Source organism: Gracilinanus agilis, chromosome 3 (assembly GCF_016433145.1).
Source record: "Gracilinanus agilis isolate LMUSP501 chromosome 3, AgileGrace, whole genome shotgun sequence".
NCBI lineage: Eukaryota > Metazoa > Chordata > Mammalia > Didelphimorphia > Didelphidae > Gracilinanus > Gracilinanus agilis.
Window position 1 is genome coordinate 356,937,647 of NC_058132.1, and position 22,585 is coordinate 356,960,231.

At 31.7% G+C, this 22,585-nt stretch overlaps 1 protein-coding gene across 1 annotated transcript in view; it reads right to left on the reverse strand.

The window, feature by feature from the left end:
• The window catches only part of NECTIN3 (nectin cell adhesion molecule 3), a 159,137-nt gene that overhangs the window by 126,009 nt on the left and 10,543 nt on the right, over positions 1–22,585 (reverse strand). Inside the window, exons 3-5 of the mRNA XM_044669188.1 lie at positions 22,022–22,318; positions 17,423–17,540; positions 14,162–14,313 (exon numbers count right to left, since the gene is read on the reverse strand). Coding sequence (XP_044525123.1) covers positions 14,162–14,313; positions 17,423–17,540; positions 22,022–22,318 — 567 coding nt within the window. The remainder of the gene's footprint in view (positions 1–14,161; positions 14,314–17,422; positions 17,541–22,021; positions 22,319–22,585) is intronic.

A 22,585-nucleotide genomic window follows, 5' to 3' on the forward strand; every position in this document is an offset into this window, starting at 1 on the left:
AACTAGTTAAACAAAAAACCACTGAAAATTGAAAGTGAAGAAGTGCTACAAATTAAAACATACAGAAAAATACATAAGTATAAACAAGATCTTCAGCTGAAAGTGAAGAAAGATCATGGCTAAAACCAAGAAAAACTGATAGGGTGGTCTGCTCTCAGCAGTTTCTAGAATTCTAAGGAATGTGATAGGCCATTTTCCCATAAACTTCAAAATTGTCTCTCAAGTGCCTTGTTGGAGTTCCATTCACCATGTTATCTCTGGAACTCTGCAACAAACTAAAATAAGTTCATAACAAAGATATATAGTAACATGCTCATCCTTCTCTTAGTCAATCAAAAGTTAAGTCTCCCTCTCCTTAAATACCACTCAGTAGAGTATTCTCCCTCAGCAGCAAAACCACTTCAATCATGGGCAGAAGTCCTTTTACCCAACTTCAGTCAACTAAAACAATAAAATGAGAATTAAAACTTAGTTTTTATGCCTTTTGAAATAGAATTTATGAAGCTTAATGAAAATATCATCTGAGTAGTTATAGTTAAAAAGGAAAACCCAAAGGAAAAAATTACTGAGCATAACAAAAAGTATAATTAACTATAATTAAAATTATGATACATATACTATATGCTGGCAACAATATTATTTCTGCGATAATTTGCAAGTTTTAAACTTAAGCAATCTGATCCTGAATAAGGGAATGAAATTTTCGTATTTTTAAAAAATAAAATCAATGTAATTATATATTACTTAAAAGTCAAAACCTAGGATTCTTTACAATCTGGTTGATATAAATGGAGAACATTTTAGTACCTATGCAGATCAATTTTACATCTGCAATAGAGAAATGAATATTAATTTTTACAGAAGAATTAATACTATTACAAATATAAAACATTAATATCACTATTCATTCATTTCATATCAAATTACCTGAAACTAAGAAAAAAAGCCTTTTTCTATTCCCATATTTAGTAACCAAGCCCCTTATTCCTGACAAAATATATCTGTGAGCTATATTTTCTCACCATTTTCTTGACCAATATTAGCATCTACTAATTTTTTATGCATATATTGTAACAATTCACCTGGTTTCCTTGCCTTATGTCACTTACAGCTATCTAAATCAAGTCATACAGATATACTATTAGAATAATCTTAAAAAAAAAACTTCCCTCTTAATATTTGTCCAAAATTCTATCATAGTTTTCCAAAACTTATCAAGTGCCAACTCCTTATAAAGTATAGATACTCCAACTCTTCCTGTCTCAGTCTTCCCTAAAATATGCCTCCTTATGGTTTAGGTCAATCTCTGAACCAAATATTGTACTTTTTGTTATCTCTTGTGCCAACAGACTAAATATTAAGACCTAGGTTTTCCATGAATTATTTCCCCTAATTTCATGCAACAAAAATCTTTTTTTATTTTAGATTTTTGGAGTGGAATACTAAGATTTAATCTTAGATTGAGAACTAAGAAATAACTCAAAAGTCACTACTAATTTAATCATTTTACAAATATGAAAACTAAAGCCCAGAGAGATTTATCAATTCAAAGTTATATAGGTAAAAAGAGCCAGGATTTGTACCTGGGACCTCTAACTCCAGAATCCAGAAGTCTTTGAACTTTACACTGAACATATGGACTAAAACAAAATTGTTCACATTATTCCCCTAATTTCCTCTGGTCTTTGGCATCTGGAATCTGATCAGACTATAAAGAAGTCTTTAAGAGAGGTAGTGATATCTTTACATCTTTTATACTCTTCTCCACTTTTATATACTCTCCAAAAACACAATGGTGGGTATAGAATAGACATTTAAAAGGAACATCAATACGAAATCAAAGTGATAGTTTTTTTTCTTCAAAATGAGAATGAACAACCACTATTATTTTCACGTCTCCTGAATTCATGCATTCAATTTAATAATGTAACTTCTTGGAAGTATCCAACAAATATCTATAAAGGAAACTTTTAAAGTGTATCATTAAAATTTCACATTGCAGGTGACTGACATACATACACAAAAAAGATATCTTCCTAATGCACTATTTAATTCTCAAGCAAATCCATTGTAAATAGTAAATTTGAATATTTTATTGATATACCTATAAGAAAATTAGGCTCATTCAGGAAAAATACATTTATCTTACTGTCTCCATAATATTTATGATTTCAGGAAAAAACAAATTAATAAGTAAATAACAAAATAAGTAAAACCAATAGTAAAAAATAAACTTCCGTTGTTTTGCAATTTAGAGTAGAAGCATATAAAATTAAGTATTTTAGATGAAGATATTTAATTGGTTTCATATCAAAGCAGTAGGGAAACCAGGATATATATAGAACTTATCACATATCCAAATATTCATCTACATGGGTAAGGAATTAAATAGTAAAACAACTAAGTACAAATTCTAATTTGTTAGACAACTTAAGAATGGTTGAAAGGTCATATTAAACATTAAAAGATAGTCATATTGTCAAACATTCATTTTAATGATATTTTTTCAATGAAAATAAACTCTTAGAAAAACAAAAATGTTTTTAGAATTATTTACAGAACAGAGATATTGAAGAATATTTACCAAATATATTACTAAATAATATAATGCAAGCTTTATTAGCATAGAAAAGTAGAATACAACATAAGATGCCCAAAATTTGGGAATGCAATCTCTTAGGAGTGTTGTATTTGTTATAAGAAAATATGAATATCGATTCACTAAACAATCTGTTATTTTTCAGAAATTCATTAGAGGCATCATTTCAAACATTCTATAGACTTTTAACAGGTTGCATTATTTTCATCTATTAAACAGATGGTACAGTTTTGGAAGTATTAAAACTTGAAACAAAATAAAACATGTAAAAAGTGTTCTATGGCAAAAAATGTTTACTAATTTATTTCAATGACTGCTTTCTGCATTTATTTTCTGTAGCCCTTACATGAAAGTCCACAGTTTACATTATACAACTATCATACTTTTTGTGAATAGTGTTTTAAAAGGCACAAGCAATTCAATATTTCATTTCTATTGCTTCTGAAAATCTAAAGTAGTTTTTTCTTTAACCTTACAGACTTTTTTCTATATTTAAATTTATCTTGAAGGCATTCTTTAAATAAAATTGCATTATTAAGAGAATTTGATACACATTTCAATTACATATTTCTCCTCATTTTTAACTCCATCAAAGTAGTTCCCTAGAAAACAAGAAAGTAATAATTCTTTCCTTCTTGGACTATCTGTACCCAAAACAAAACACCCCTCCAAAAACGATTAACAGGGAAAAATGAAAGGCATATTGATTTCTCCACTGTACTCTCCTGAAGATAATTCGAAAGGCAAAAACTATTGAGAGAATGTGAGACAAAGGAATAAGTTCATTGAAAAAAGTAAAACACTAAGAAGTTTTTCTTAAATTAACAAATCTTTTTTTTTTTTGCAGGTATAGTTTCTTGTATTTTTACATATTGGTAGATTAATTATCTATGTACATCACTTATATTCAAAAATTAATTTAACAAAAATGTTTATTTCACACAACTATTCATGTTTACAATCAGATTTCTATTTACAGCAAACATACATAATGTCGTAATAAACAACATTGCAATGGTTTTGAAAGTTAACACTAGTATCATCAGTCTGAGGTTAAGCTCTGAGACTTTGTAAAGTTTACCAAATTGTTTAAATTGGTAAAGGATACACTGAGTATAGTAAATACTCAAAAGGTCTGAATATTACAAAAACCTTTAAATTTATAGAAGGCGCAAAATATCCCACATAAAAAAAGTGAGTTCACAATAAGTAATTCATGTTTTCTAAGACAACAAGCTATCTTTCAAAGATAATATAGTAAATTTTAATCTTTGTCCATCTGAAATATAGTTTTAGAAATACATTACACATTTGCTTAGAGTTACTCCCAAAGTTGAGAATTATATACAGTATCTGGTTGTGATTGTTCTGAATAAGAAACTTTGGTCAAATAAGAAGCCAAAAACTTATCTCTTAACTGATAAAAGAGTTCAGATTGATCTTCTTCTTGTGGTCAATACACCAACACAAACAGTTTAAATATGGAGCCACAAATTTTCCCTTCAAAAGATTTACGTCAATCACAGTGTAGTGTCTGTTTTAAAAATACAGATACTGTATTTATTGTAAAGCTCTAAATACTGTAAGTCATTTTGAGGTGCTTTTGCTATTTAAGAAAAATGCATATTTGCAAAATTGGGTTAACTTTAATAATGATCCAAATTAACATTTTCTAGTATTGTGATATTTCATTATGTTTATTAGTCAGTGCTTAACTTTCTAAGAGAATCTTTTCAATGACAGGGATTAATAAACTCTTATATATACTTGAATTATTTTGTTAGAAGGGAAATATTATTTTTTAATTTCCACAAAATGTTAAGGTAAGAGTCACAATAACTATTCCACGTTTATTCACAATCTTGTTTTTAGGTTTTAATCATTATCAAATTTTTTCAAATGAGCCTGTTCCAGATAACTGTAACTTTTTTCTATATTTTTTAAGTTTTACTCAAAGCAAACAACCTCAGTATATACCTTTATTTTGCTTTTCCAATCACAAGATTATCCATTGGCTTAAATAACTCCATTTTCCCTTAAGTGTCACAGAAAAAAAAGAATAACCAAAATAAGTAAAGAAAATCCCAGATATTACCTTCTCAGTAAATAAACCACAAAATGGAAAGATCTTTGGACTGTATGATATGTAAATCATTGTGTGATAGTTCCAGGTCTTCACTGTACAAATATTTAAATTTTAACTATTTTATGAAGAAAATTAACATTTGGAGATTTTAGATGAAATTATCTTCTCAAATAACATATTTCAAAAAAGGAAATTTTTGTTATATTTATGCTGACTTTAAATTAAAAACATTTTCCAAACAGTGATCTAAGAGCATACAGGAAAAAAAAAAAGTTTTAGAAAAATATTCTGGCAAACTGGGTTAGCAAATATTGCAACTTTTGGATCCTTAAGATTTCAGGACTTTTCTTTCACCTCTCACTAAAGCCAACCTTGAATGACTAAAAACAAATAAGCTTACAAAATATTAAAAGACACTTACAACATCTTTAACTCAGAATAAATTTTTCTCATTTGCATATTGTCATCAGAACCTTGTCTATACCTCATAATTCCCTTTGCACTAGAAATGAATGACAGTCTATCATGGATTACTCCTCTAGTACAAAATCGCTAAGAAGCAAAAGATAAGATTTGGCACTTACTGTACCACAACAAATGTTAATGTCTCCATGGCATCATTTTTTTCCCTTTCTCATAAACAGAAGTATATGCAAAATTACTTAAGGATTTATATTCTGTTTATATTATATATATATATATACATACATATACATATATATATATATTTTTGAAGAACCAAACTATGAAAGGTAATAGTATTACACAAAATCTATTTCACTCAGTTAACTAAACCCCATTTATTTAGTCAACTAATCGTTTCAGTGAAAAACATCTTTAAAAGTATACCTGACCCTATAGTCAGTATGGCAAGGCTCACTAAAAATGAAGAGGTAAAAAAAAAAAAAAAATGAAGAGGCCTTCATTCATTCCTTTTCTGTTGACCTTAGAAAATAATTTTTAAAAAGGGAAAATGGTTCATCAGATTCTGTTTTTGGATACATAAAAAAATTACTGAACAAATCTGAGTCAATTTTGATGTAATGTCATTTGATGTGAAAACTTGAGATTAAGAGGTATATGTTTAACAGAGTCTTAAGTAAACATTTAATACACAATGCCAAAGTAGTTGCTTTTTTTTTAATTTTTGTACCAAAACAAATTATACATTTCACTTTAAGTTAACATTTTTCTTCTTACCTGTGCCACAGACCAATAAAGTACTCTGCATTAAAATTCAAATCTTGAGACAGTAGTACAGCATTGAAAAAAAATATAAAGCAGCTCAGATACATTTAACCTAGTTTTTACATTTCCATTTATCAAATTAGAATATAAAAAGTAAGCTTGAAAATCAACTTCAAAAATCTTATTCTTCCTTCAAGAAAAAAGTATGAACAATCTGAAAATGATCAACTAAAATGAATGAAACATTGTACAGAGTCACTTTCATTTAGTGGTTGCTAAACATACCACTCCCTCCTGGAAATTACTGAACCATCTACATGTGAAACTAAGTCATCTTCGTTGTCATCATAACTTTCATCACCAACGAACTTCATTCCCATTTTTATATCTTCATAATAATCCATTGGTCTTTCAAACCTGGTAAGATTGTCTACATTGTTCCACTGAGATTTTTCAGGTTCTTCTAAATAGTCTTTAGATATTATATTGTTAACTGGATGTTTATTTTCTTTTTTTACACTGTCAGGGTAAGAATCAAGCTCATCTTGATGAAGAACATCAATCTGTGATTCTTTTTGCATGTCTGATGGTGGGATATAGTTCTTAGCAAAGTAGTCACCACGGAACGTCCGTCTTCTCCTATAGAAGAATATTCCAACCAAAACACTTACAAGTATCAGGAAGAGAACCCCACCCACCGCACCACCGATGACGGTGCCAATTGCGCCATCCTTAATTGTTGTCAAAGTTGATAATGGGAAAGGCAATTTTTTAGGTGGTGCATTTATATCTTCGAATTCAACTGTTGAGAAACGCCACTGAATTGTAGGTGGTTGGGTGGTAGTAGTAGGAGGATCTAATGGAAACAGCAAAGATAGACAAGACACAGAAAGGCAAAGAATGTCAATGCAAGCTAAATCAGTAGCAAGTTGAAAAGAAAGCACAGTTGATGGATAAATACATAGTTAAAAAAATAGTTTTTCATTCTTAATTTGATAAGATTAAGGTGCCACATTATTTCATTTGTTCAATACATTTTAAAATTACAAGACTAATATATCTGGTCAGTAATCACTTGTCTACCACAAAAGAATTAAATTTTTTCTTGTATAATGCTTTAAACTATTATATTATAGATTAAGTTGTTGTTAAGTACTGTGCACCAGGAAGGGAGAATTTGTTTAGTTATGTTCCTGGGAAAGGCTCCCATATAATGATTTTAAAAATATTTGCATCAAGATAATTTCTTAGTGGCAGAGGAGAATAAAATGGAAAAGGAGCAAAAAAATTTTTTTAACTAAAAAAGAGGGAAAAATTTAGATTTATTTAAATTTTACATTAGCAACATATCTTTAAAGAATGAAAAACTATACATTCTTGGTAAGTGGGCAGAGTAAGCTAATAATTTTAATTATTCTCTCAAAAATATTTTTCTTAAGTGAATAGAAGTATCCAAATTTTAGAAATCAAAAAACTATTAAATATAGAACATTAGTAATTTCGAAAATAAAGAACATCATATTCTCACTTGTTTAGATAACTAGACCATACCATGAGAAAAAGACATCCAAGTATTTTAGGCAACTAAAAAATTTCCAACACTATCTTTAAAATAAAAGATTCTTTTTTAATGTGTTGAATTGACATAAATCAGAATGGATAATATTTTAGAGAGAACATTTTAAAAATGCTAAATCATTAGATGTAAATGATCCCTACATATTGCTACTATATTACCATGTAAATGTCCATTATCATTAGGAAACACTAAATATGAGTAGTGAAAAATAAACATTTGTTAATTATCAATTAAAGTGGTATTTTAGGACACTGAAAAATTACGTTGTTTTAGAAGAAACTACATGTTACAATAGCTTAAATTCCCTAAATTATGTGACTAGATGACCCAAATGATATAATTTTGAAGTTTAGATTAGAATTTGTAATGAGTTGGTATTGAAAAAAATTTTTTTACTGTTAGAACAAACTAAATCTACATTGGGAAATTATTCTAGTGTTACAAGCTATAGAAAAATACTTACTGAGGTCAGTTTCATCATGGAATGCCGTATATACAGATTATGGTGAGAATTTAGCGAGTACAGCATAAATACTGTTGAACATATCATACTAACTAGCTTCCTATAAGTTTAAACATATAAAGGACTGTAATTCTGTCAAGCATATCAAGTGAATATTAGTTCACATAATGTTAATAAAACAGGAATTTTAAATTTGTAGGAAGATGTGCATAGGAGAATGTGAAGTATTCTTGACATCTAATCTCCATTAAGTTAAGCTTGAAGAGAAAAATTAAAGCAGTCATAATATAAATTATACGTAAAATCTAATAGAATTAGCACTTTATAAGATCAGGCAAAGGAGTAATTTTTTTTCTAAAGCATTTTTAAAATTTTAAGTTTCAAGTAGCAAAATGTATCTTTAGAAAACATCTGTGTGTGGGGTGTGTGTGTGTGTGTGTGTGTGTGTGTGTGTGTGTGTGTGTGTGTGTGTATGATTTAACAAAAACTGATTTAGAACTTTTATTAAAACAAAAAACTCATGACCACCGACTAGTCGGATTTTCTAAAATTAAATATTTCAGATTTTTTAATTTATTAAATTTATAAATCCTCATAATCTTTTAATTTTTTCAGAGAAAGAGTAAAATTTTTAAGGCTCATATTTGTTTAATATTTATTAAATTTGCATTTCTCTCTTTTTTTTTAAACCCTTACCTTCTGTCTTGGAGCCAAAAAGAGTAAAATTTTTAAGGCTCATATTTGTTTAATATTTATTAAATTTACATTTCTTTCTTTTTTTTTTTTTTAACCCTTACCTTCCGTCTTGGAGCCAATGCTGTGTATTGGCTCCAAGGCAGAAGAGTGGTAGGGGTAGGCAATGGGGGTCAAGTGACTTGCCCAGGGTCACACAGCTGGGAAGTGTCTGAGGCCAGATTTGAACCTAGGACCTCCTGTCTCTAGGCCTGGCTTTCAATCCACTGAGCTACCCAGCTGCCCCCTAAATTTGTATTTCTTCCTAATATTCTTTGAAGAAATTTGATTGTTTTAAAATTAAAAATAAGGAAATACTTGGTTTTAATCCAGTGGAATTGCACATTGACTATGGGAGGTGGGGTGGGAGGAGGTGAGGGAAAGAACATGAATCATGTAACCATGGAAAATTTTCTTAATTAATCAATAAAAAAATAATAGAAAATGGTTTTAAATCTTAATCAGATATTCTTTTTCTCAGTGGTGTACACATATTCTATATATATACATGTGTGAGTGTGTGTATATATATACATATATTTATTTATATTTATGTAAATACACACGCAAACACACAGATAAGTATAATCATTTAGAGTTCCAAAAAGAAGAGAAAAACTATTTTTTCTTTCTCCTATGAATAAAGTGGATATGAACAATTTCTTTCTTTCTTTTTTTTTCTCTCTTTTTCTCTGTATACAGGTCTTGGGTTCAAATATGAACTGATACATCTTTATCTGTATGACCCTGGGCAAGTCACTTAACCCCATCTGCCTAGCCTTTCCATTCTTCTGCCTTTGAACTGATACTTAGTATTGATTTGAAGACAGAAGGTAATGGTCTAAAAAAAATGATACACATACACAACACACGTGCGCGCACACGCGCGCACACACACGCACACGCACACACACACACACACACACAATCTCCACTTTTCCCAATAGTATGTTACCAAATGCTTGGTTTTTCTTTCTTTCTTTTTTTTTTTTAAAGGAGTAAACCACCGGTCAAAATCAATTCAAAATGAATCAGAACATATTTAAGTTTTATTGCTACATTGTCAAAAGTCAATCAGTGTTATATTTATTCAGGCATTTGGAATAGACACACTTAATACAAACACCCTTCTGGGAGAACAGAGAAGGTAAAACGGTATTTGTGGACAATCTACAAAAATAACCTCACTGATAAATGGGTAGCTATCAACTTTTTAGAAAAAGAGATTTAATTCAAATGAATAGTTCAATTCCACTATGTTTCTACAACATAGATGGTACGGATGCAAGTAAAAATAAAACTATGAATAAAATAATGATCAATGGAATGAAGAACATGCTGTATTTCTCTTTACAGGACTATACACCAAATGAAGAAAGGAAAGCAAGAATCATTGGAGTAATTCATCTAAACATAATGCTGCCAAAGAGCTGGCAGACGTGGTTAAAATAAAATTATAGATGGAATACATAGATAAATGACTAAATTCCCAGAGCACAAACAGCTAAATAGTCTAGAGAGAGAGTTCAAAACAGAACTTTTTAACCATATGCATAAAACCAATGGATTAGTTTCATTTGTGGAATGAAAAATTAGGTTAATTTGGAATCAAAGTTCAGCATGACAAATAATCTGTAAGAAACTTATAAATTCTAAAAAGGCAAAGAAATTGCATAAGATCTAATTTAATTCCACTTTATATGATATTTTAATTGTGATTAACAATTAAAGTAAACATCTGTGCCAAGTATAAATGGCAACATTCTCCTTCCCTCAATCTATCCATAAGAAAAAGAAATTTGGAAAAACAGCAGGAGATAAATAGAAATGGTATTAGAAAGCACACAATCTAGGAATTTAAGAGTTAGATGGAAACGTGAAGGTCATATAAAACCATTTCCCACCAAATTCCAGGAATTCACATTCTTTTAGGGCAATAGCTCTAACGGATACTCTTCCAACTCCTCTGAAAATACCTGCTGTTAAAGCAATAACTAACTTATATCAGGCAAGGTACTCCATCTTGAAATGTCTACTTAGTGCAGTCTTTCACAGGAAGAGGGGGAAAAATCTGTTATATCTTCTATCCATTGATCCTATCTTTGTGTTCTGAAGTAATAGAATAACCATAGACCTTTATGTCAAACAGTCCTCCTAGCACGTTTCTTGGCACATAGTAGATGCTAGATAAATGTCTGTTAATCATCTCCTGAGAAAGTATTCCCATTTACAGATGAAATATCGCCTCCAGTTCCTCCAACTGATTTTTTATATGGCCATTTCTAGATCCTTCGCTATTCTGGTCAATTTCCTCTAAATGGGAACCAGTTTGTTAATCCAGAACAATAGAACAATTCCTTCTCTTATTCTGGACAATATCCTTTTAACAAAAACCTTAGTAAAAGGAAAGACAATGTGGTGTAGAAGGTAGAGGAAAATGGTTCAAGTCCTGACTCTGATGCACATAGAGCAAATCAAAGAAGTTATTAATAATTTATGTACTCTTTGAGACTATAAAATACTAAAGCTGCTGATCTGCACTGATGGAAGAACTTCTGACAACTTAGTTCCTTACAACCATGAAGTTGTATTTGTATTTGAAGTATTGTATTTAGTTCCCCAACCCTACTTCCTACCTCCTAATAAAGAAAAATACATTTCATGTGTGTGTCTATTAGATCTTCTCTATTATTAATTGCCTTCCCTCTGAGATTACTAGTAATTTCCATGTGTGTACACATATATTCTGTGGTTTGCATGTTTTCTCCCCCATTAGAATGTGATTTCCTGGAGGTAGGGACTGTATTTTGGCCTTTTCTGCATTCTTAGCACTAAGTACAATGCTTGGCATATAACAAGGGCTTAATGAATTAATGCATGTTGTTATTGTTGGTGACACTGTATACTTTTAAAACATTGTGAAAGTGATGAAAGTAATCAATCATTGTATTACATAATTAGATAACATAAAGTTATTCATTTTTAGCAATATTCAAAAGGAATAGCTCTTTAAGCTGACAGAATTGGGGGGGCTCTCTTCAGTGACTGGACTCCCCATCACCTCTCCTTCTGGTATAATGTAGGATGCATGGAATGGTAGAACTATAAGAAAACTTTTAATGCAGCTCTCTGTTGGAATGATTACACAGTTACTCAAAAATGTGAAATCAGTAGAAAGTCCCAACCCTTCAGATCACAGAGTCAGATTTAGAACTGGAAGGGATCTTAAAAGTCATGTGGTAAAACCTTATATTTTAGAGATTATTTACCATGGAATCTTACCATGGAAGATTTTTAGGTCTGGTAAATCCTGGCAATTGCTTTAGATGTCAAAATAATTAACATAAGATAAATAATGTCCTATATTTCTCCAAATGGCCTTTTAAGGAAACACTCATTGCCAGAGGAATTCTGATAAGGCAGGTAAAGTTAGTTATCCAGTTCTGAAGAATAATGGCCTTAAGAGAAATTGCTAACAATTAGAATATTTTCTTCTTTACATACTAGAAATAGAAAACAGAAACTTTCTATGAACTGGAATATTACAAGTGGTATTTTAATGCAAAAAAATCTATTAATATGAAGCAACTTGTATACTTCCTTAGAGTTCTTTGTAATGAGATGGGGATCATATTGAATTTCATTAGAGTTATGAAAAACTATTTTTGTTTGCTTTTTCAAATATTTGGATCTGGACCTATGATTTCATTGATTTATAGTTCTCCAGGTATATAAACTCCCTCTAACAATGTAGACAGGCACCTCCTTTGAAACTTTTTTATTTAGTGTATTCTCTAGGGCACTAAGATTTTAAGTGACATGTCCATGGTCACATAGGAGAAAGACTTCAACTCAGATTTTTCTGACTCGTAAGGTCAGCTCTCTAGTCCACTTAATAAATACATTTTGAAAAAAGTGAAGTTCATAAGACCTGCTATCATGGATTACTACCAAGAGAAGTGCAATACTACTTAATTTAATAAATGCTCAATTTCATATCAATTAAAAATGAAGATTGTAAGAACACAAAATATCACCAAGAGTAGCAAATTTAATCTTCAGTTGTTCTTGCTGGAATATCAATGGATAAAAGGAATTCTGTCGTGTGTAAATGGACATGCTATTTTTATGTCTCCTATGAAAGTCCTTCTAGAGTGACTCATAGTGGCACAGACATGATATCCTGGGTTTTTGAAGACCAAGACAGTCAAGTATAAGCCCTGGCATGTCCAAGTGCATTAGAAAAGTTTCAAGGTATAGATCTAGTATGTTTTTTAGGGGTCACCAAGAAATTATTCACCATTTGAATATTATTGTTATTTTTATGGCAATAGCAACATGTGTTGCTAGGCCACCTATCTGCTAAGTCAACTATCTATCTACTAAAGTGTGAAACAAGATACACTTGAAGTCATAGATGCATACACACTCATATGACAGTGTGGCACACTAAAAATGATGATAGACTGGGAGGAAGAGATGTTAGAGTGAATCCCAGCTCTGCCACTAGTGACTACGTGGTTTTAGCAAGCCAATTTCCCTTTTTGGGCTTCATTAGACCATTCATTAAGGTCTAGCTCCAAAATTACATGAAATTATATATGTATGTAAATGTGACACTAAATTAGGATATGATGCTTCTGACAATTATGTTGCTAGATATAATTTCAAAAAAAAAAGACATATACCAATGTGACTAAAAGAATTTCAAATGCTAAGACATATTAAAAAATGGAGATTTAGAAAATAGTTTGGAAACAAAATAAAAGTAATACCAAACCTAAAAATCTGTCACAGTACAATACAAAGTATACTATATAACATAAAATGTATAATTCATTGTTTCCATATGCCAAGGTATATGGTCAAAAATCTCTATCATTAGGTTTTTACTAATTCATTCATACAGATATACCTATCCAGTGCTTAACATTATTTACAGGTACCACTAAAAAATAAGTTTTTAAAATTGTACACTTCATAATCAATTTTAAAAGAAATAACCAATCATAAACTCCAAAATCTTTCATAACAAAACCTTACCAGAATATTTAATTGGAATTTTTATGGCAACAACTAATTTGAAAACTGAGAACAGAAAAATGGTACAATCTTCACAATTTCACATAAAAATATTCCTAATTTGTTATCAAAGTGCTTCAATTTGGAAGAGTCCTGATTTATGAAACAATTGCTATGTTATTTCCAATTGAAATGAACAAGATATCAAAGGGTAGGTAATTTTTTTACTAAATGAGGCAAGTGCAGAATTTTTTAAACCTAATCAATGTTATCAATCTTGACAGGACTGAAAACTCAAAGCAAATAAAAGGGCAAGAAAATAACTTCATTTTAGATTAGTCAATAGAGGAATAAATCATTTATTTTAAATAAGCACTTATTGAAGTCACTTTTTTTCTTGAAAATCTTTAACAAAAGAAACATGAATCTTTATCTAAAGCTTTTGAGAAAATACTTTAATGCAGTCTGTATTATAGGAAAATAGCAACTCACCTAATATGTAGATGATCTTTTGGGCACTTCGTTGGCCAAGGGAATTTGTAACCTTACAGATATAAACACCGGAGTAATTGTAAGTCAATGGATTGAGAAAATACAGGGTATTCTCCGAAGTCTCTAAACCTTCAGGCCACTGCCCATCCAATCTGAAAAATGTTCAAAGATGTTGATATTCCTAGACATTCCTAGAATACACTACTACCCACTTATTTAAAATAGAAAACATTATTACTTAAGAAGAAGCAAAAGGTCTTATATACAAAGAGTTGTCCTCATAGGAAGGAATATCTCAGTTCAAGCCTCTACCCTGATACAGACTGGTGGTATAATCGTGGCAAGTTACTTTACCACCCAACAAGGAAAACAAGAAAATTCTAAGATTATTAATTATTGTCAAACTATATTAGCAGAAAAGTTTTCTCTCTAGAAATTCACTATATCAATTAAATCAGATCCAAAAAATTTCAAAGTGACATTAGCAAAGGAAATGTTATTAGTTAAATGTTTATTACTCTATAAATATTTGGCCAACTTCTCTTAATTCCAATGCCTTCCTTCTCTTAATTATCTTTTATTTATCCTATATAAAGCTTGCTTTCTATATATTTGCATGTTGTCTCCCCCATTAGACTGTAAGCTCCTCAGGGGCAGAGACTTTGTTTTTGGCCTCTTTTTATGTCCATAGCATTTAGCACAGTGCCTATCACATTGTAGACACTTAAATGTTTACTGACTTCAACCTTGGTAGTCATAATACTTTAGTTACTAGACAAAGATCATTAACATGATTTTTCTTGAAATACAAGTCTATTAAAGAGGTTAAGTCAAAATATTGAACATGCTGAGGAAAAAGTTCTTGAAGAACTTCAAATGATATTTCAACTTTTTTCTTTATTTTATATTTTGTAAGTGTTTGATGGTTGTTGAATTGTTAAGGTAAACCATTTATTTTTTAAATTTCGATAAAATTAGAAAATTGCTGAGATGTAGGAGCACTCAAATGAAATCAATTCAACAAAACAGTACCTTTTAAAAAAGGGGAAGGCAGGGGGCAGCTGGGTAGCTCAGTGGAGTGAGAGTCAGGCCTAGAGACAGGAGGTCCTAGGTTCAAACCCGGCCTCAGCCGCTTCCCAGCTGTGTGACCCTGGGCAAGTCACTTGACCCCCATTGCCCACCCTTACCAATCTTCCACCTATGAGACAATACACCGCAGTACAAGGGTTAAAAAAAAAATGGGAAGGCACTGTGCTAAGAAAAGAAAATATAAAAGCCAAAACAAAAAAGGCTTTGGCTTTCAAGCAGTTTACATTGTTCTGAGAAGACTGTATAATGCACACACATATACACATAAGAGTAATAGTATAAGTATTATTTAATTTAAAAATAAAAATATAAATAGTATGATATAATGGTAATAAAATATAATAATATATAGTACTACCTAGATACATAAATACAAGGTAATATGAGGATAAAGAGAACATCAAATAATAAGGATAGGCGATTTAGTGGATAGAGAGGCCTATAGGTAGAATGTCCTGGGTTCAAATGTAATCTCAGATACTTCTGGCAGTGTGACCTTGGGCAGGTCACTTAAACCCAATTGCCTATTCCTTACTGTTCTTCCATCTTAGAACTGATACTTAGTATTGATTTTATGACAAAAGATAAGGGTTTAAAAAAAAAAAAAAAAAGAGGAGGTGGCCAATGCTGAGCCTACAGGGTAGATATGGATCCTGAGAGGCAGGAGATTCAGAGATAGGGAGTACACCTCAGCCAGAGGGTACAGCCAGAAGGCAGGAGACAGAATGCTGACTTAATAGAGGGATATAAGGTAAAACCAGAAAGCTAGTAGCTCATTACCAAATTGTGATCAGTCTAAAACGTACCCTTAAAGAGTTTGTATGTTTTCTTTAGTGATGTCAGAAGCCACTGAAGGTTAAGCAAGGAAAAAATACAGTTAAGAGGAGTGCTTAGGAAGGAGTAATATCAACAGCTATGAAGCTCATGGGAGAAATGAGTCAGTTACAAATGGAGATAAACTGTTTCTACATGTAATTGAAAAATAAACAAAAGGAATAGAAAATTAAAAAAAAGAAAGAGACCAATTATCAGAGTTCAGGTGAGAAGTGAGAAAGCCTATCCTATCCTTCTGATTTATCTTTCCTTAACATAATTTATAATGGATTCACCATCTCTAATTTTACCTGCTTCTGTTTCATCCTCTCCCTTTAAATTTTAAGCCCATAGTTACCCAGGTCAATGTGCTATTCTCTACCTTTAAATCCTTTGAGCAACAGGATGATTTAGTGGATTGGGTGTTCTGTTTTTAAGAACAACTGGATTCAAATCTAGCCTTTACTAGCTGTGTTTGGTCCCCCCATCTGTAAAATACACTTGACCATCTTTAATGTCTTTTACAGTTCCAAAACTATGACCTTATTAGCCTGCCACATTCTTGCCTTACTTATCCCTTTACAAACTCCAACAAATGCATCAGTCCCACAATTCTAGTTTTCTCCACTCTTACCACATTGCTGCTTAACTCCTTTGGAGAAAGTCATAACCAGACTTCTGGGTCAACTACAAAAATATCTGTTCTCTCACCACACTGAGCCCTACCTAAGCTGTGCCAAGCCTGTGACACTTTTCTGAGTGACTCCTGGAGGCTGGCATGCTAACTCTCTTCAACATCAGCAGGGCACAATAAAAAGAGAAACTTAAAACTCAGAGACCTTAGCTCAAATACTTGTGCTATGGCTTAATACCCCTGTGACCATGGGTGCCACTTAATTTGTTTAAGTCTGCTCTAAAACTTCTCTTCTTTTTAAGCTACCTACTCCACTCTCTTCTCTCATTCACATCAGACTCATAGTTGCTGAAGAAAAAAAGGGCAATAACAAGGAGCAATCATTCTCTTTAATTATCACATCAAACTTATTCAACATCATCCCTCTGTTCTCCTCTCCTCTGTCCTAGTCTCACACAAAGGATATTTCTTATCATCCCTTCTGGTTTCCTCTAGCAGTCTGCCTCTTGGATTTACTCTTTGTCTTCTTGTATCAGATAGTGTATTCTATATCCTTCCCTAAAATCAAAGGTCTTATTTTAGTACTTTCACCTATAGTGATTGATGGAGCTTAGAGCTATCATTTACAGAAATGTTAAAGTGAAGGACACAAAGAATTGCAATCTTGAGTTTTTAAAAATATTTTACAGAAAATTTTCTCCTTTACAAGTTAAAATTATTGTTACCTGCTCCATTTAGATTGTGACGGTGGTGGATTTGCATCAGCATTACACCTGAGATTAACATTCATCCTTCCAACAAACCAATTCCCATCATACCCTGTGACTGAAACTTCAGGGGCATCTATAAAATATAAACACATGACTAGTGAAGAACACAATATGTAGTCTAGAATGAGCTAATTCAAATACATTTATAAGACATCTCTATACATAAAAGATTTTAAGTTGGTTTTATTTTAGTTATTAAGTATAACCAACATTCTAATTTTATGAATAATATTAACTTGAAATGATGGGATTCAAAAATCAAATTGTTACCAAAAGTGAAACAAAAGGTCTAGTTGTTCAATATAACAAACAGTAGTTAGTGGTGGTGGTAATAATACTACTATCATGTGATGTACTTTAAATTACAACATAATTTACACACATTCAATGAATTTGATCCTCAGCAATCATGAAAAGTATTTATATTATTATTATCTGCATTTTACAATTAAGGAAGCTGAGGCTCAGGAGAATTAAAAGCATATTCAGTCATAAGTCTAGCAAGTTATCAGAGGTAGGAACGAACTTATATCTTGCCAACTACTCACTATTTTATGCAGAGAGGTTTGGTGTATACATACAAATACACACAAAACTTGTCCAAAATTTTAAATAGAATATAAAAGAAACCAATTTCAATGGCTTATTGCAGAGTCCTTTTGTGAAGATCTAATTATTATCCTTTTTTCCAAAGGAGTTAAAGGAAGAAGAGGAAAGAGTAGTATAAATTACTGTGTGGAAAAGAAAGGGGATAAAGGTATAAAAGACCTAGGTGAGGAAGACCAGTTTCAACATATATTGGGTTTGATTTAAAGAACTGGTCTATTAAAAGCAATTTTTTGTCTTAAAAAAATAATGAAGAGTTCACTAAGTTTGCTTCAAAACAAAAGCTACAGTTTTATATGCTACATGGAAATGAAATATGATAAAATTTTAGCCTGCAGAAGTAGTAAGAATAAAGGCACACAGTTGAATTCAAAGTTGGTTAAAAATAATGATGATAATTATAATGAAGATGATGATGCCTCAAGTTTCAGAGACTGAAGAAATAAAAAATTACAATACTTTTTTAAAAAAAAAAAAGCATTCATGTATCATTAGTCTTCTCCTTAAAACACTATCATATTTTAAATGTCTGTATACTGTATGAATTGAAGTATCTTCCTCCAAATTATGTTTACTTTAAAAAATGAAAAAAAAACCCACTATACAAGGAAGGGAGGAGGGAAAAACAAACTCCCAAACCCAAAAGAACAAAATCCACAATAATGGAATCCAATCATTATAAAAAGTCTGCATAGGATATTCCTAATTTTAGGTTTGAGTACAATAAATTAAATGAAGGAAATAAAAGAGAATATTTATTATAAATAGTAAAGAAATCTATTTCTACTTAGGTATAGAAGGAAAAAGGGTAGATATAAAAATTATATTAAAAGTATTTAAGAGGTATCAAAGGCTATTAAGAGAAGTAAGATTCAGTTATCTGGGCTATCTGTTTCTCTCATAGGAACAATTTCAGAATTGAAATTATCTGAAATTTAATGAAGAATGAGATAGAAAAAGAGGCATCATACCTAAATACAGGGCTCACATTTAGCAATAAATGAGTAAGATGCAGTCTCTGAGGCAATTGCAAATTTACTTCATTTAGCAAGAGACCACTCTTACTAGTCAGCCAGGAGGGGGTAGAGAAAGAAGGGAAACAAGATGGATCATATAATTTCAGAAAACTTATGTGGAAATGTTATTAAAACAACCAAATGAAAAAAAACCTAAAAATAAAATAAACATTTATCAAGTGCTGACTATTAGCCAGGTATTGTGCAAAACATTGAAGATATAAAAAGAAATAAAAAAAACAACCCCAGCCAACAAGGAGCTTATAATTTGTCAGGGAAGATAATAAGCAAACAAATGTGAACAATGAGGCTATTCACAGGATTAATAGGCAATAAGTAATTGGGTGGGGCACTAAAATTAAAAAGGGATTGGTTACAACAGTTTAGTTAGGATTTATAGGAAACCAGGGAAGTTATTAGGCAAAGATGAAAAGATGAGGAGAGAGAATATTCCAGGCATGAAGGACATAATGAGAAAAAAGTATTCAGAACTGTGAAATGAGAGTATCTTGTTGAAAGGTGTGGGAAGGTGGGCTAGGTTATTCAAGGCTTTGAATTCCAAGTAAGATTCTGTATTTGGTTCTGAAGGCATTAGGAAGGTTAACAGAATTTATTGGGGAGCAGTGGAGGACAGGGTTTGGAAGAACATGGTTGGTCCTGTACTTTAAGAAAATCATTCTGGCAGCTGAATGAAGGATGGACTGAAATGAGGAAGCATTTGAGGCAGGCAAACCCACCAGCAAGTTACTGCAATAGTCCAACCATGAGAGGATGAGGGCTTGCATTGGAATGGTGGCAGTGTCAGAGAAGAGAAGGAAGTATATTCCAGAGATGCTGCAAAGGTGAATTGCTAGACCTTGGCAAAAGACTGGTTGGGGAGGGTTGGAATGTTAGAAAGAGCAAGACTCAAGGATGACTTCTAGTTTGTTACTGGGAGAATGTTGGTGACCCCTACATTCATAAGTAGTAAGTAAGAAAAGAATGAGTTCCATTTGGACAAACCAATACTAGACATCTAGCTCAAAATACCTGAGAGGCAATTGGAGAGATGAGACTGAAGGTTAGTGGAAAGACTGAGGTAGAATAGGCAGATCTGAGAATGATCAACAAGAGATGGTAATTAAATCCATGGGAGTCGATGAGATCAGCAAATGAAGTAGTATTAGAGGGAGGAGAAAATTATCAAATAATTAATCTTCAAATCTGGATGTAAAGTTGGAATTAGGTGGTAAGACTTGAGAGAAGTAAAAATGGGGTTGAAGCTGACCATGGATATGTGAGTGTCATCAGGAAAGATAGAAAAATATGTGGTTTGGAAGAGACAATAAATGACAAAACAATGTTCTGGATTAATTTTGGCAGAACTTAAAAAAGGGTGGTAAAGTTTCTTTTAAAAAAATATGCTACAGGGGAGCAGCAGGGTAGCTCAGTGGATTGAAAGCCAGGCCTAGAGACAGGAGGTCCTAGCTTCAAATCTAGCATCAGACACTTCCCAGCTGTGTGACCCTGGGCAAGTCACTTGACCCCCATTGCCTACCCTTACCACTCTTCTGACTTGGAGCCAATACACAAAGGTAAGGATTAAAAAAAAAATGCTGTGAAAGTTACACACATATTATATTGTATTGTTGTTAATGGTGCATTGGAGGGAAGAAGGAGAAACCTTTGTCACTGGTATGAGAATTTCCTAAGCAGTTCATTCATAACTTAAAATTTTAGAGCACTGTCTGAGACTTAGAGATTAGTGACTTGCCCACAGGCCCAAAACTAGTAAGTGATGATCCTGCCCCTGAACTTAATCTCAAGATGTTCAAGAGTTTCACTTTCACTTGTCAATATTCAACACTCCCATTCTTAACAATTATCACTAACCTAAAAGTACTCAAGTAAATAACTATGGGTCACAGAACAACCCAAATATATTTTCATGAAAACCTAATAAAAAGAAAGTATTTTTCATTTTAAAAATCATTTATTTTCTCTCACTATTTTGAAAATTTGAACATAAAAATGAATTAAGAATTTTGGAACTGAGATCACTTAGTTCAATACTCATTTTGAAGAGGAAGACACTCAGGATCAAAGAGATTGAGTGGGTCAGTGTTCAAAGACTGAAGAGTAAAGCCAATGCCAAAACTGCAAATATGACCAATATCCTGACTCCTTATAGTGTTCTTTCCATAGCATCATATTGTTCCTCAAAATGAAAGGATTAATTTATTTTGGAATAAAATCCAAAATTTAAGACAAGTACATTTAGAAGAGATAAAAAGGCATAAAGGAAAATGTTTATCAAAAATTCCTACATACATACATATATGCATATACATATGTGTATATGTACACAGAGACATAGGCACATATCCCCTCAGACCTTATCTGAGGTTATTCAGTGCCTGCCCATATTTTTAGTTATCATGAGAGCAAAAGCAAAAAACATGAATAAAAAGATCTAGATACACCCATTTAACTCCTTACCTTCACCCTGATATTCACATAATTCTTATCACCAAGGTCAAAAGTATATCAACTAACACAATCAATTTTTTTTTAATTTAGTACCACCAGAACAATCAGCTTCAAAATAATTTATAGTTACAGGGTATGCAAACATAGAGAATGCACTCAAATATTTACTGATGGCTGAGTTGATAAATGATAAGGTGGTACTTGTTTATTACTAATTTGAAAAAGTTTATTACTAATCTGAAAAATTGCCAAAATTTAATTCAAATAACAACTCTTTAAAAATCAATGTTTAACAAGTACAAAAATGAAGTTCACTTGTAAAATATGTCAATGATAGAACAAAAAAATTTTAAGTCATCAAAATCTTATTTATAGCCTATAATCAGAAAATGTCCTAGAAGAAAAAGATGTTTAAGAAATATCTGAATGTAATGGCCTATGGTTAAATATGGATATTACTTACATAGTATATCCAACATAAAAGAATATCGAATTTCCTTTTCCAAAGCAGGATGCCTCACAACACAAGTTATACGTCTTCCTCGAGCAAATTTGGTTGGAATAAGCTTGTATTGGCTTACAATTGTCATTGTCTCATTTGGAAAAGAAGTTACAGTGGATTCCATTTCACCAAGATCACCTTCCCATTCAATCTGTGCAACTGGTTTTCCGGTGGCTGCTGTACAAATGGCTGCTACTGTTTCATTTCCACCATCAATTAAAGGGTATGGTCCCTTTTTTAAGCTCACAGTAGGTTCAACTATTTAAATAAAAAAAAAAAAGTTAAACTTGAAAATGAATGTTTGTTCAAATCAATTCAAGCACTTCTAACATGTAAGGCTTATGATCTACATAATACCTCTCTTGAGTTGGTAGCTTCCGAGGCAGTGCCATTGCCAGCTCTGTAGGTAATTTGCCATTTTATTAAAGAAGAGTAGGAAAAAATCCTATCAACAAGTCCTGATTTCATATGCCTCCATGCCAGGGTTAGATGACTCTGAAATAAGTACATCTTAATTCAGGGGTT